We start from the raw sequence: 15,655 nt of genomic DNA, 5'->3' as shown, positions 1-15,655 counted from the left end.
TTACCTACCTTATTAACTAGTTCAACGTTCTTATCTCAGATGACGTCAGAGTATATATTCCAAATAAATAGTAGGAATGTCGGGATAACGGAACTGGAAGACTACAAACTTTTAAAAAGGGTTTAGGTACTTTATTTTTTAGAATTACCTTAGAAAAGTAAGTAGACGACGACACGGCATTACGATAATTTCCATACGTATACGAGCACTTACACGAGTAGTGTAAGTACTTAATTCCTAAATAAATATCCTGCCGCTGAAATATTTAATTTAGGCATGACACATCCTACTAATATTATAAATGCGAAAGTTTGTGAGTATGTCAGGATGTCAATATGGATGTTTGTTACTCTCTCACGCAAAAACTACTGAACGGATTACGATGAAATTTGGTATGTGGGTAACTACCCATCTGGGATAAAGTCTATGTGTTATTCTGGGTCTTCAACTGAAGACCCAGAATAACACATAGACTTTATCCCAGAGTTCCCGTGGGATTGATAGGGTTTCCATGCGGACGAAGTCGCGGGCATAGTTAGTTATTCATAGGCTTGTGTAGCTTGTAGTTGACGTTTTAAAATTTTAATTATTTAGTTATAGGATTCACAGCAAGCACAGCATACACGTAGATATTTGGAATTTGGCATGTTGATTTATCTATAAGTGATCTAGGGGGCACTAAGGTAGGTACCGTGGGCAAACTTTAGTTTAGTCAACCAATTTTGGGTATACGTTCTGTTTGTATTTATCATGTTTTAAAATTATTCCGTCATGTAATACCGCAGCTCGTAATGTATGTAGATACAAATTATACGCTTCTCTGGAGTTGCACGTAATTTAAATTTTAAAATGTTCGAGACGGGATCCGCAGAGCTTAAGGCGACTTTTCGCTTGATTTATAGGCGCAGGTAACGGCGGAAAAATTCAAATTCGGAACGCTGTAGTTTCCATTAGTGTCTACCCTCATCAAACGTGGTCTCGGTCTCGGTTCAAAACTCATTGTTGGTTCTAGATAAATATATTCGGAATTGTAGTGAAACGGGAAAAACCTCACTTTAATAGGCTGTTGTGAATATAAATTGTAGGAGTGATATTTTTTGTCGACGAAAAAAATTAATTTTTAAATCAGAATCGCAAGCATTGGCTTAGGCGTAGTAGCGTAGCATCGAAGTTAAATCTATGCCAAATTTCATGAAAAGCGGTCGGTTTTCTAGGTTTTGCACCCTTCACACAGGGCTACAGGGCCTGGGGTCTGCTTTATTTGTAATAAACAAAAATCCATTTTTTTTTGTTTCTGAGTAGTACGTTTGTAAATGTAGATTTTATGGATAAGATACAAGTTTTTTTTTATTATAAAACCGTGTGAGATTTTTATCTGTTTTCCACTAAGAGGATTCCGGTTTTGGTTAAGCCCTAGTTTTCATTCACCGCGACCACGCAGGTACCCACCCAAAGTTTGAAACAGCGGTGCAGCAGACTGCAATAACGGCCGTGGGTGCATAAAACTCCTGTAATTACTTCATTACATGAGTTACCGTGCTATTATGAGAGCTTCTACACAAAAATTTTTCATTTTAGAAGATTTTTATGTTTTTCTATGTAATTCATTAAGTATTGACAAGAATAATGATATACATACAACCTTTTAAAAACTCAAAAGGTAAAAAAAAACAATATGGTCTTTATTTTAAGAGAAAAAAAAAATACAATTAATCCGCACATTTTCTTTTTCTAAGTGGTGCTACTGGCCTACTTGATATTTGGCATGAATCAAAATCTATATTTTTAAATAAGTTTAGAGGGCTTTACCTTGAATATTTACACGCAAAAAGACACCTCATAAATTTGATGGGAGTAAAAACACCAAAGAAGCCGGATTGCTGCGGTGTCATAATTTATGTGCGATGTGGCGCCATCTGTCGACTGCAGCTCAAACAACTTTCAGGAGAAAGACGTGGAACCCCCGAATTAGCTGAAGTAAAACCTAGATGTACCAACAGTGAGGAGAAATAATATGTAAATTTACTAGAAAATTTGGCAAGTTTTTGTTAGCAAGAAAGTATGTATAACACATAATAATAAAATTATCATAAGAATCAAAATCATTTACTTATGGGAAAACGTGTTTTATATACTTACATAATTGTGTTATTTAGGATGTTTCATAAAGTTAAACTGAAGGGCTAAGTAAAGAGCTTTATAAGCGCTTTTAGCTTTGTAAATTGCTAGGAACAGCTGGAATATACTATGCCTAACTAAATAGATAAATTAATTATAAATACTTAACAATGCATAATATTCACATCGAAACCACTCTAAACTAAGGAAAATAAAATGAGTATTAAACAAAATATTTACTCTATCAAAAAGAACGATTCCAGAAAATATCTTATTCCCTTATTTCAAGTATCTGGCGTCTTATTAACTTACACCGCTGTTATGACGTCACAACAGGTGTTGAACCTCGATCTAATAACCAACAATTTCCATAAGGCCTGTCATGTCGACATGTTACACATCAGTAGGCTTACCCGTCCTAATACGTCACTCAAGCCAATTCATGATACATTTTAACAGGTAATATTAATAAAGTTTTACATTAAACACGTTGGATGTGAGGATGGTTTTAATTTGATTTACCCTGTTATGAGATTACTGAAAATAAGTTATATTAAATACACCTAGTTTTGCTCGGGGCTTCACTCCCATGGAATGTCAGAATTACCTTTAGCTTTGATAATACTCTAAGTTATTTTCCTCTCAATTTCAGCATAATTGACCCACAGTATTACTTACTGATAATAAGACTGTAATACTGACATTTTTAAAATAATAAAATCGTAGTGAGTAGATATGTACGAGTAGCTTCAAAGCCTTAACTGCTAAAAAAATCGGGAATACTCTACATCCATACATATATATACCTTGCGGGGAAGACAGAGCCAACAGTCTTGAAAAGATCTAAAGACCATGCTCACTTGCATGGCTTTATGATGGAGGTACTATATTTGCCACGACCATTCATCAAACTTTTCATGCCGGGTTTTCGAGTCGGTGCGCGTCGGTTAAGCTGTTTACGTTCCTGAAATAAACTAAATAAAAGCTTCAAATTCAACACGTTTTCGATAACAGAAATTCCCAAAGCAGGTAACTTCCTTACTGATTGAGTTATTAAAAAGTCCCAGGACGGTTATGTTTACTAACAGAACGGGCGACATCTTGAAACATTACGTCAGCCATGACGCAGCGAATTTCTTTAATTATATCTGGGAGTCCCGCGGGAACGGCTCGGGAATCGAACATGACTTGCCCTTTACGTGCTTCACTTCCGGCCAACTATAAAAATGGCTTCCACCAGCGGATCCATTTCCGTAGTTACTTGGAACGTTTATATTTCATGTGAAAGCGCATGAACTGGTCAACTAAGCTCTGTTTGTTTTATTACTCAAGAAATATACTATACAGTAGTATTTAACTTAAAACCATCAGTTGATTTATTGATTATATTAGTATACGGACCCCATATTTTATTGTGTAGTATTTTATTACGTAAAGTTTTCTCTCTTCTTATCATATAAGTCTTATAAAAATTAGCTTCAGAAAGTTGCTGTTCTCCTAGGTTTATCTCTCTTAAATCATTATAATGACTAAATGAGTGAATTATTGGAAAGATAACATTTGCTTACACTTATTTTGAGTTTCGAAATAACATTGAAATTGGGTTTTATAACAATAGTAGAATAAATTTGGCGGATGGGTTATATTGTAGTTATATAAATAAACCATGTAACATTATATACGAGAAAAGATCTGTTCTGAAAACCAGACTGAAACTGACTCAAATTTGGTATCAGAAGTAACATAACATAGTTTACTTTTATTCCTGAAAATTGGAGCTTATATTTTTGTGTGATAATTTACTTCCTTAAAATAGACAACAAATATAGTTGTTTTTCCTCAGCAATTGTTAGTGCCAGCTTCGGCGGAACTAGTTAACCGTAAAATTAAGGCATCGAATGTATTGCCTGCGCTAGGTCGGCCAGTGTTTCCAGCTCGCCTCTAATTGGGGTTACTCCCGGAGGCCTATTCTACAAAAGGGAAATTGCAGAAGGGTTTTATATGTTTATTACGCTTAGCTAAGAATTAATATATTTTTTTAAGTTATTGAAATTACACTGAAATGGGAATTTCCCGTCATACCAACGCACATCGTAAAGGATCTAGAGATGAAAATCCTTAAGTGAATGGACTTACCAGATTTCTCTAATTTCCCGCGGGTAAAAAAAATAACGTGATAAACTGCTACTCCAGTTATATAATAAAAAAAAACATGTTGTCAAAAATATACGTTTAAAATACCCAAAAAAATAATTAATGACTACCTTTTTCTCGTGAACGATGTTACCTTGCGCAAATTCTCTATTTAACAGAGCACAGCATATGTCATATCCATAGTATTTTTATTTTGTATGTCCGGGTTACAGTCGGCACGGTAATAAAATAAGCAGTTTTCCGATTCCCGTTTTATCCTGTCACTTCGTATTCTTGAGGCGGATTCGTTTCGGCCAGATAGCTCTTCGTAGTTCCCGGAATTAGCTTTTCTTACATAAGGGAATTACATATACATTCAATGGAAATTCTGTATCCAGTTCTGATTATTCGGAAATTGTAGAACACATATAATGGTACTTAAAATAAATGACACTTGCGAATGTATGGGAACATTTACAGTTAAATTTTCCCATACATTCGCAATTAACTAATACATATTCTACCTTTTTTACTACTATTGATAGGTAGTTTTTGAAAAACTTCTCTACAGCTGTTCATGCCAGTTTGTTATTTAATTTTGAATTTTCTTTATATAAACAAGAAGTCTTAGAGAAGTTTAACAAACGGGAGTAAAATCTGATAACTTGCGAGTTTCTAAATTGGGCTTGTTTGTGTCTTTGTTTCAATTGTACAAATGTACATGCAACGTCATGTCAAGTTACGCAAAGTCCTTATGATTTAGGTAAAATTGCAAAATTGCGTACTACTTGTAAGACAGAGGTATTCGTACTGTTTGTAGCATGACTTTACTTTCTGGTGTATGTACTTGTTCGTCTCCGGGGCCTCAAAATTACTTGATTGTCAGATTGCGGTGACTGTCACAAGTTTCACGTTTTTCTCTTTGTTACTCTTTTTATTTGCGCCGCGTTTTTATTATTCGCAATAACCCGCGACATTTACATTACTGAATCACAACACGCATTTTTGTGATGTCAATAAAGCTGTCTTTGTTTCGTTGATTTTTCCTTTGTGACATATTCTTCAAAGTGGCTTTTCACCACCTTCAATATTCAATAAAAAAGGAAGTAGGTATTCCGGAAATAAAAATTTCAGGGTTTCTGAAATCTATAAATGAAACATATGTAATAAATAGAACCTATTGGCATTGGTATTAAAAGGAATTAAGTGGGAACACGACGAGGTAATTCCATCAAAACATGTACCTACGTTATAATTAATTCGCGGATCACTTTCAATTACATACGGTCAAGGGAAAAGACCTATATAAGTCCTGTCCTTACACAGGAAATTAAATTTTTGAGGGAATAATATTATCCGTTTTTGTTAAAAAACGTACCGTCATCTAATTGTAATCTGGTGTAGGATTAGATGGAGGTTTCCGGCAGAAGTAGCTCTTGAAAGTTCGCGCACGCACAGATATGTAAATTAATGTAATTAACTTACCCGCACTATCCTAACTTATCATCGTAACTCTGTAATGTGTGTGTATGAATCGCAACTTTATATACAGACAGTTATTATAATTTTATGTAAATGTCACAAATCTTTTCATGACTGTACCCTATGTCACTATGCCATGTCTACCCTGATAAGTTTTATATTTGCATGACTTAAATATTCTAAGACCTATGTTAGTCTCCTGATTGCCTATATTCTACGAATTCCTGAAATAAAGCGTTACTCGAAACTCCAACTGGCGGCAGTTTCAAGTTTTGTTTCGCTTTGACGTAAATACATTGGGGCCAAAGTTGCGTAGGCATTTCGTTTTGTTCATTACGCTGGCTGTTTCCGTATATTCGTGAGGTGCAGATTGAGTCGAGGTGCTTTCCGTAAACAGGCCTGAGGGAAATAGCTCCCGGCTCCGCCGCTGAGTCGGCAGTCCCTCTCATCGCACTACTTCAGCTTATTCCACGTTCCTTTTACGGCAACGCTGTAACGCAAGCGAAATGCTCTGCGGTTTTTCCTTTATTCTGTTTACAGTTATTGCTTTTGAAAGTGGAATATTCGAACTGTAATTCTCAGAAAAGACTTTCGATGAAAATGTTGGTTTATAATTCTGCGGTTGAAAGGTATCTATCTTTTTAATATCGTCGTTTCCCTGAGCTACGCTCGTAACATGACAGTTTCACGAGTCGGGCAAGCCTGTATGAAAAAAATCGAGGAAACGTTTTCGGTATCAAGTGTTGTAAATCAATTTCGATTCATAAAAATATCGGAAGGAGATTTAGTAGATACGATGTGGGGCGGGCCGCCGTGGGAAATATGAAAATTGGAAAGCTCGGCGATGGCGCGTCAAATAAATATCGACCCTATTTGTAAGCGAACTTCGATGTGCAAGTACACACATTCAGCCTGCTTCCGACGTCGCAGTATTTGATTGGAACAACAAAAGGACGAAAACACTTATTTTGTTTGGCACGCGTGGCGGCTGTATTCCAAGTCTGTAGATTCCTTATGAGTTTTCCTTGGAATTGAAAAGTGTCTGAAGTGACATAGTACCTTCTATCTTTAATTTATTTAAATAACTGTAAGTATAGCATGTATACATTTATATGGTTTACTTTATCGCTATGCATTATGCGTAATTGTATTCATATTATTTGATTTTAAATAAAAAAAGAAAATGGTAAGTAGTGATTATATAATAATTTAATCGGTTTTATAGGAATAAAAACAATATTGAAAATAAGTAAGGGATTATGTAGTTTCCAAGAGCCGGCCCTCCTTGTAGGGGCCGAGTGACCCGTTTCAAGTGAAGTGAGGTCGGTGGCTGAGTTGGTCTTTCGGAACGTGAGGGCCCGAGGGTGTTCCACTTTGAGAACCAATAACTTTAAAAAGATGCTAATGCTTTGAATCTATCAAATATAACTTGGTATCTTATATATAAAAGCAATATTACAATTCTTTTTTAAATACTATTCATTCCCAACTATATTTCTTGTGGATACGTAAAATATTAAAATTAAGTTATTTAACAAAAATAAGTTCAAGGCAAAAATTGCTTCATTGTTTTGTACCCAAATCAGAACATGAGAAAAAATTAATATTTCAGAAGGTAAAGTAACGTGCTTAACTAACCATATCAAGTTAGCTACAAACAAAAGGCAAGAAATATTTCTGCCTTCGCCAAGGGAAAGGAAAAATAAGAAAAAATATCCGTCGAACCGTTTCTTTGTTAAGTATTCCTTAGTGACGTGTTAGTTTGATTTAGGCTCGATATACAAGCTAAACCGCCTGGATGTGCTTATTTAGACTTAAATTGAATATTAATTACCCATACCTTAATGTCTTAAAAATGGAAAAAGATAAAAATTGGGGACAGAAATAAGAAATATTCACAACCTTGGTATTATAAAGTTAGTACAATATTTAAGAAATCAAGCTTGGCAGCTTCTTTGCACGCACATATACATACATACATACATACGTAACATCACACCTCTTTCCCGGAGGGATAGGCAGAGATATGTTTTTGCACGTACACATCTCTGCCACAATTAGCGGGTTGGTGTTATGATTTTAAACATTATCCGTGCTGTAAGTCCTACTTCTCAAATGTTTTATAGACATTATATGGTTATAGAATGAACATATTTAGTCCAGGAAAAAAGCAGGTATACTTGATAAAAAGTTTTGTATTTTCATTTTTATTACCTAAGTTAAAAGTGACCGTTTCACCACTAAGTAGACCTGCACTACCAAACTTGTCAAGCTTGACTGACGAAGGTCAAACGAACAACACATACAAAATGTCCATCGTATTTTGCGTAGACAACTTCGTAACAATCAAATCATCGCTGGAATCAAATACAAAGAAAATTGACAGCTGGCTTATCTGTCGAATACCAATACAGAACTTTTTGCACGGATTCAATTTGCAGACTTTTTTTTTGTTCTGAAACAGGGTAGATAAGTTTTTGCTTATATGAAAAGAAAAGTGAGTTACAATAAAAATAAAGATTTACTCGCCTTACGTACTTATTCGCCTGATTATTTTGACCACATCAATGTTATTAACATACTTGTACATACATACATACATATATTCACGTCTATATCCCTTCCCACCGGGGTAGAAAAAGCCAACAGTCAAATAGTGATAGGTTGCTAGCCCATTGCCTAAAGAAGAAACCCAAGTTTATAAGCCTATCCCTTAGTCACCTTTTACGACATCCACGGGAAAGAGATGGAGTAGTCCTATTCTTATTCTATTGGTGCCGGAAACCACATGAATTTAATTTAATCTTGAGATTTTGTCTGATCTTGTATCATGAGTAGGTATATAAAACTTTTTGATGTTTTCATTTATCATTTTATAGGTAGGTATCATGATATTGACGAAAATATACTTATCATACTTTCTTTTTTCATTAAAGGTGGTTACATCTCAGTTGTTTTACATGCCGTTAAAAGATTTTGCAGGCTGTCTCACTGATAGCATGTTGCAATTTTGATTCACTTATTACAAGCAATTTCTATGTTAGGTAGTATTTTGAATACTGTGATATTTGTGAATTATACAATATCTTGACGATTTGAATAGAACTCGCATTAGGGTCGTTACCACATGTAAGTTCCTAGGAAATGGTTATTGCGACTGTATATTATCGGATTGTCCCCGTGCTCCTACTACGACACAGTCAAATAACGTTAGTTATGATTAAACAGGTATCGCAGTAACGAACGGTTATTGGGGTGGCCATTATTATTGAAAGTAAAAATTTATATGGCATAAAGATTTTGTTCATTGTGATTGACAAAATCATTTTGTGGTTGAAAAATATGTCTGGTTCTGAACTTTTCTTACGTATCAACAAAATAATGATGAAAATGTAAAATTTGATTTAACCTACTTCTTAACCGAAAAACATCATCAAAAAATATTTTTACTTACACGAAAAGTTTAGTTTTTAAAGCGACTAACCAAATTAAACAATTCAATTTCATACGGTCATCGACAAAAGAATATAATTTAGGTTTCTATTTTCTATGTAAACTTTCTACAAACTTACTATTTAAACGCAAACCGGTGATTAAGCAAAACATTGAGGCACTAAATTTTGAAGCAATCATTTTGGAGTAAACTTAAACTGTAATAGGATGCGCATGAAAATACCGGTTGATTCTGTGAAAGTTGAATAAAATAATGTCCATTCAGCACATTCTTAAAACTAAAAAAATTGAATGCTGTTAAAAACTAAGGATCACCATTAATCGATAATGCAACTGAGAATAATTACTCCAAAATGTACCTATGTTTTATTACTTTTTATACTTAAGTTTATTGCTCATATTAACATAGCAAACATTAAGCTATTTATTAAAAACTAAATAGGATTCTAACAAAATAGTACAATAACAAAAAAATACATAAGCTACAAAATCGTTGCATGTTTTTTTTTAAACTTGTTTGAAATAACAGTCAAATTTGTATTCTGTTCAGTGTCGGTTGCGTTTCAGAATAACCGGCCAAATTTGAAATCGCATCTCTTTCGCCCGGGCTCATTCGTTGATGGCAAACAGTCTGCAAGCTTGCACTCGCCCGCATCATGCATGCATCCCTCTGCACTAAGCGCTACTTCAATTGGAACCATGCAGTCGTTCCTGTATTATGAAATAGGAATTAAATTGTCTGTGAAGAAAGCTACACAGGATTATCGCGGGCAAAATTGTGGAGCAAGCACTACATTTCATCGTTTCAATAATTCCGTTTATGTGCTTTGTTGTTAGATAGCAGTGGATGCGATTCCTTTTTGTCCGATTGTCCTTTGTGTACGTATTAATGTGTCGAATGAGGAAAGTAGTACTTGAGGAATTTTAAACTTGTAAATTAGCCATGATTTTATCAGGGTTACCAGAGGTCGGGATCATTTACTCTTATTTACCTTAATAAAGATGAAAAAAAAAACAGATTCTATTCTTTACTTAATAATAAGACATTTAATTACTTACAATTAATCAAAATAATCAAAATGATTTATTTGGTGTTCGAAATAGGATGAAGGTTTATTCGGTGATTCATACGAAAAAGTAGGGGTATGAATTATATTGTCGTGGTGCCGGTAGATACCATTGTTATAACTCCAACTATGTAATAAATGGGAATTTATCATATTATTTATTTTAGGTTTCATATATGGTATATTTCTGTTTGGGATGGGAATGTTGGTTTGATTAACGGCAGCGCGCTGTAACGGGCTACTTAGAGGAATCTTAAACCGCTGCGCATATTTATTGACTTTGTTATGTGTTCCAGAGACCTTCATGAGCCCCTTAGGTATATGTTCAGAATGATAAGGCATAGTCAAATTTAACTTAATTGGAAGTGGCTTCTTGGCTTGAGTTGTAGCTACATATAAAGATTTCGTTTTATTTTGTTGTACAAGATTCGGATGATATGTCACTTTGTTTTTTATTTTAGGCAATATGTTTAATGGTGTCAATATCCTCAGTTTTGTAGGTTTCCTATACTTCGGCTTTCGATCTTCTTTATCTTGTGCTGACTTTATTCTTTGAATGACACTAATCCTGTTCTCTATCTGTTGTAAGGATAAAGATCGTGGAGTTGTAGCTTCTTTATTAATTCGATCTTCCAAATTTAACTGTATTTGTTGCAGTTCTTCACTGCTGTGTAAATGCCTAAAATCTGTATCTAAACGAATTTTAAACGGAGATCTCGCAAACCGCTCCCAGTAGGACCGAGATGACATGCCATTGTCGTTAAACATAACTGGGGGGATCTTTGCCTCAGATTTCTCTCCTTCAAAGCTGATGTCAACCTGTTGATCTCCTTTGGACTCTATTTTTCGAACAAGTGCAGCTATTTGTCTTCCTAGATCAGCATAATCATCCTTCGCCGTATTATTCACTATACGCATCGCGGTGTTACCGAGTCTACGGTTTGGTCCATTGACCACGTTAAGTGAAGCCATATCTATATGCGAATATGGATCTGAATTTCTATTTGGATCTAAATTGGGGATTTGATTAGGACTTCGATTATTATTAGGGATTAGAATCAAGTTAGGAGTCTGTGATGGATTTTGGCGTGGAAGTTTTATTGATTGTGGCTGTAAAGTTGGATTGAAATCAGTTTTATTCATTTTGTGAATAAGTTGTGATAAGTATTTGAAATTGACGTTATGATTGTAAGGCCCAAGTTCTGGATCAGGATGTGTATCCGAATACGTGAATTCCGAATTACCATTTTGTTCGTATTCTAAAGGCATATTCGGCTCAAATTCTGATAGGCCATGTTCAAATTCTGGATCCTTAAAATCTTGTGGAAAATAGTTGTTCCTTTGTGACATCTCATACTTTTTCTTCATTTTTTCTTGTAGCATTTTCATCTGTAATTATAATTAATCAATATTTAAAAAAATAACAAAAGTTATTTCGTTTACACCTTCAGTTCTCCTAAGGAATGCTATACACTTATTTATTAGAGACACAACAAGACAATTTTTGCCACTTTTCATTTTAAGTTGCTAAGTTTTCTTCTTAAATTTTCTGCCAATATCTCGTCTGTACAGATATTGGTCAGTTACTGTTTTAATATGTATGAATATTTATAATAATGAACTTACGAATCTTTGTTTTGCATTTGGTCGTTGATTACCTCTGTTTCGGAATATACCTTTGCCTGATTTTCTACCGTATCCACTGCAATAAAATTAAAATGTTTTCATCACATACACAATCAAATCACAAAATAATTTATTTGAAAAAGGACATTGACTGATATATCAAGGCACAGCCCAAACTTCAGGGTGTAGAGATTTAAAATTTGGTATGTAGGTTCCTGGGGTGCATTAAGAGACAATATCCCAAAATTTCCGCAAGAAGGGAAATTAACGAATCATTCACTTTACACGAGCGGAGCCTCACTCTTGTCTTGTAAAGGTGTAAAGTCAAGATCAATTTGGTTGAAGCTAAGAATATTACGTATACAGTATAAGTAAACTGAATAAGTCAGTTAAATAAGTACCGGCGTACTTCCGGCGCTGCTTCTTCTGGTTTTTCTTCATCAGGTTTATTTTCTTCGGGTTCAGGGGATTCCGTTTTGTTGGGAGTTTCTGTGTTATGAGGTGGGTTTGTTGTATGAGGAGCATCAGTAGTATGTGGAGCTTCTGTACCCGACGTTGATGAACTCATTGAAATCACTGGATAGACAAAAAAGATTACTAGGTAACTACTGGAACTTAACTTACTTAACTACTTTGTGGCTATATTACTATAGCATAAGTTTAGGATGAATTAATTGTTATTATTTTATGTACAATAAAGGGTATTCTATCTATTTATCTATCGACTGCAATTAATTAATCCGAGTTAGATTACATTAAGATGGATAAAAGTCAGATTCATCATAAATTGTCATCATCGATTGCATCTGCTTTATTCCCATCTTTAGTCGCATGTAAATTATTTTATATTAGCTTTCACCCGCGGCTCCGCCCGCGCTTTTAAACGCCATCTATAAAGGAAAATAGGTACGCCCGCGCGAATTTAGCGCCACCTACAAAAGAATACAGGTTTTTTGTGAATCCCACGGGAATTAAAGTATTAACGGGAATGGAGAGCACCCTATGTCCAGATTCTAATTACAATACCGCGAAATCTCAAGAGAATTGGTTCAGTAGATAACGCGTGAAGAGATTACAAACAAACAAACAAACTTATTACATCCTTTCGCATTTATAATATTAGTTGTGATGTTGATGTGTTATTCTGATGTTGGTGTAAATAAGCTTTAATATTGTTTAATCCAAATAAGTATGTAGAACACGTTGTATTAACATGTTAGTATCAGTATTAACCGAAGGAGACAGTTACAAAAATAAATGTACACTTACTTGGATATGGCATCACAGGTGGTATTGGTATCATTGGATACATAGGCATAGGGGCAGGTGGAGGGGCCGGCAGACCTAATGGAGGGAAATATGGAGTTTCCATGTTGGGCATGAAGATGAAGGACGGCAATGGGACCGTTGGCTTTTTATTAATCATGAGAATTTTGCGACCATGATCTTTCGAACGCTCTTCCGAGCTAGAATCACTATCTGATGACGCTGAAGAGGAACTAGACGAACTAGAATCGTCTGAACTGGAATCAAATAAACTATCGTCTTCAGATATCCGTAATAATTTCTTTTTTAAAGATTTTCTTGAATGTTTTTTCTTTGAGGATCTTTTGCTATGTTTGTGACGATTCCTTCGCTGGGGGGTATTACTTCTTCGCGTCGGTTTACCTGTGATACCAAGTTTGCGTTGGCTTATACCGGCTTCTGCGTTGGAACCGCTTCTTCTGGTTGGTTGTTTCTCTTCATCTGTTTTGTTTATCACTTGATTCTCAATTGTTTTGAAGAATTGATTGTACAACCAGTCTCCGAGGTCATCGGCATCTTTAGCTATAGCCTCGACATTTCTATCTATTAAACTTGCTGTCGTTGTGGGTGTGGGGCTCGGATCAGTTGCGGTGACAAAAGTCGGCGTGGGCTCTGACTGAAATTGTCTTCTGTAGTCCATTCTAAGCTTGGTACTGAAATTATACTCAGATCAGCGTGTCGTTCGAGAAATGATGTTAATAAAATTTATTTAAACAAGAAATCTTTAATAACATAAATATTAGTGTTTTAAATAAACTTAAGATTAGATATAGAAAATAATCTTTAGATTAAATGAATATTAAATTACATATACGAGTATTTTAAAGCATTTATACCGAAAAATTAAGTACTCTAGTACCTATTTGAATCTATTAATGGTCTCATTTATACCTTCAAGAATCGAGTAAAGATATAAAATAGACTACAGTTCTGGTAAGTTAGGTAAGAGGTTATCTGGTAACCAATACTATATTCAAGCGAGAACATATTAACATTATTTCATCGGCGTTGGATGTCGTTATAGTTGATAAACTGGTAAATAGAGGTAGATTAACTTTGTGGTGTGCTGGAAATCAGAGCGCCAGTGGTCGAACGGTTAAGGTGCCCGACAAAGTAATGCGTGTGGGGGCACAGCTTTAAATATAACCTCGGCCATATTACAAGGACTCTTTCCTGAGTTATGTACATTAGTTTGTGTGCTAACCGATGCTCTTGCGGTTAGGGAATCATCGTGAGGACCTGCACATTCAGGAAACGGAATATAATAACCATGATCCCATATGAGTTAGGTTCCCCTGAAAAGATTGCGGAGGGCAGATGAAAGTCGCTTCGTGTAAAAACCTGACACACCTAATCCAGGATCATGGTCATTAAGGCACATCCCTGGATCCTCTCCAGAAAGTTGAGGATGTAACCGGTAAATATTATTATGATAGAAAACATTATTATGAACATAGTTCAGTAAAACTCTATAAAAAATTTTAAAAAGTTCTCGTTATTTATTGCTGTAGTTTTTTTTTATTCTTTTATTGAAGACTTACTTAGGCTCGCATACTTTTGTTTCTGTATCAAAATAGTAGCCCGGATGGCAATGGCATCCGACGATACATCCTGGTATTCCGTCAATACAGTATTCAAATCTGCCATGTGGCCCACATTCTGTGCAAACATATTTTATTAATTTCATTATAAAGCATCGTAACAAATAATTATTCTGAGATTAAAAGATCAACTATTAAGTTCACATACCAAAAAATGGCGCGCTCACTTTATGTGCCGCCGTCAGCCAGATGCTTTGCAAAAACACAAAAAATATCCATTTTATTGATCTTTTCATTGTTATTTAAGAATTTCACAGTTTTTTGTCAACCGCATATTGACCTTAGGTTAAAAAAAAGAAATTAATACAAATACACCGATTTTTCTGGAAACTTTAAAACTATAATGTCAACACCCGAGACGTACGATTTCAATGGAAAAGTGTTTTGGCACAGTATTTTTGTTTGCAGCTGGTACGCGTACAATCACACAATGCGAGCATTGAAAAGATAATACCTTATTGTAAAGTCGTAAAAGAAAAATCATACGTCAACTGCTTAATATTATAGACGGACATGGAATACTTATCTGCCACTTATCTTTTTCTACAGACAAATTTCGCTTCAATTGTAAAAAGATAGTACTGAAAGACCTTTTCGTACCTTTAGGTACCTACTTATTTTAAAGTAAATCTCCACAAAATTTCCATACACTCTTTTAAAAACTTTTAGATAGTGCTAATGATAGCCGGATATTGTTCTTGATAAAATTTTGGTGAAAAAAAGTAACATTTTTTTTTGGATAAATATTCAATTTCATGAAATGCTGTCCGATGTAAAATGAAACAAAGAATGATGTTGTGTGCCTCGTACGTGCACCACGATTGTATTCTGTTCATAATATTTAACGTAACAATCCATGTTAGTACATAA

General features: G+C 34.8%; 1 protein-coding gene across 1 annotated transcript; it reads right to left on the bottom strand.

Annotated features, from left to right (window-relative positions):
- Window positions 1–9,749: 9,749 nt before the first annotated feature.
- LOC132902749 (uncharacterized) lies at window positions 9,750–14,871 on the bottom strand. The gene is made up of 6 exons (XM_060948981.1): window positions 14,726–14,871; window positions 13,149–13,837; window positions 12,281–12,455; window positions 11,880–11,955; window positions 10,489–11,642; window positions 9,750–9,897 (listed from the first exon to the last, which is right to left on the bottom strand). Exons 1-6 carry the CDS (start codon window positions 14,869–14,871, stop codon window positions 9,750–9,752), a joined length of 2,388 nt encoding a protein of 795 aa, XP_060804964.1.
- Between the last annotated feature and the right edge of the window lie 784 nt (window positions 14,872–15,655).

The sequence above is a fragment of the Amyelois transitella genome, chromosome 17 (genome assembly GCF_032362555.1).
Source record: "Amyelois transitella isolate CPQ chromosome 17, ilAmyTran1.1, whole genome shotgun sequence".
Taxonomy (NCBI): Eukaryota; Metazoa; Arthropoda; class Insecta; order Lepidoptera; family Pyralidae; genus Amyelois; species Amyelois transitella.
The sequence above is the reverse complement of the archived record's forward strand: the minus strand, read 5'-3'. Positions and strand labels throughout refer to the sequence as shown.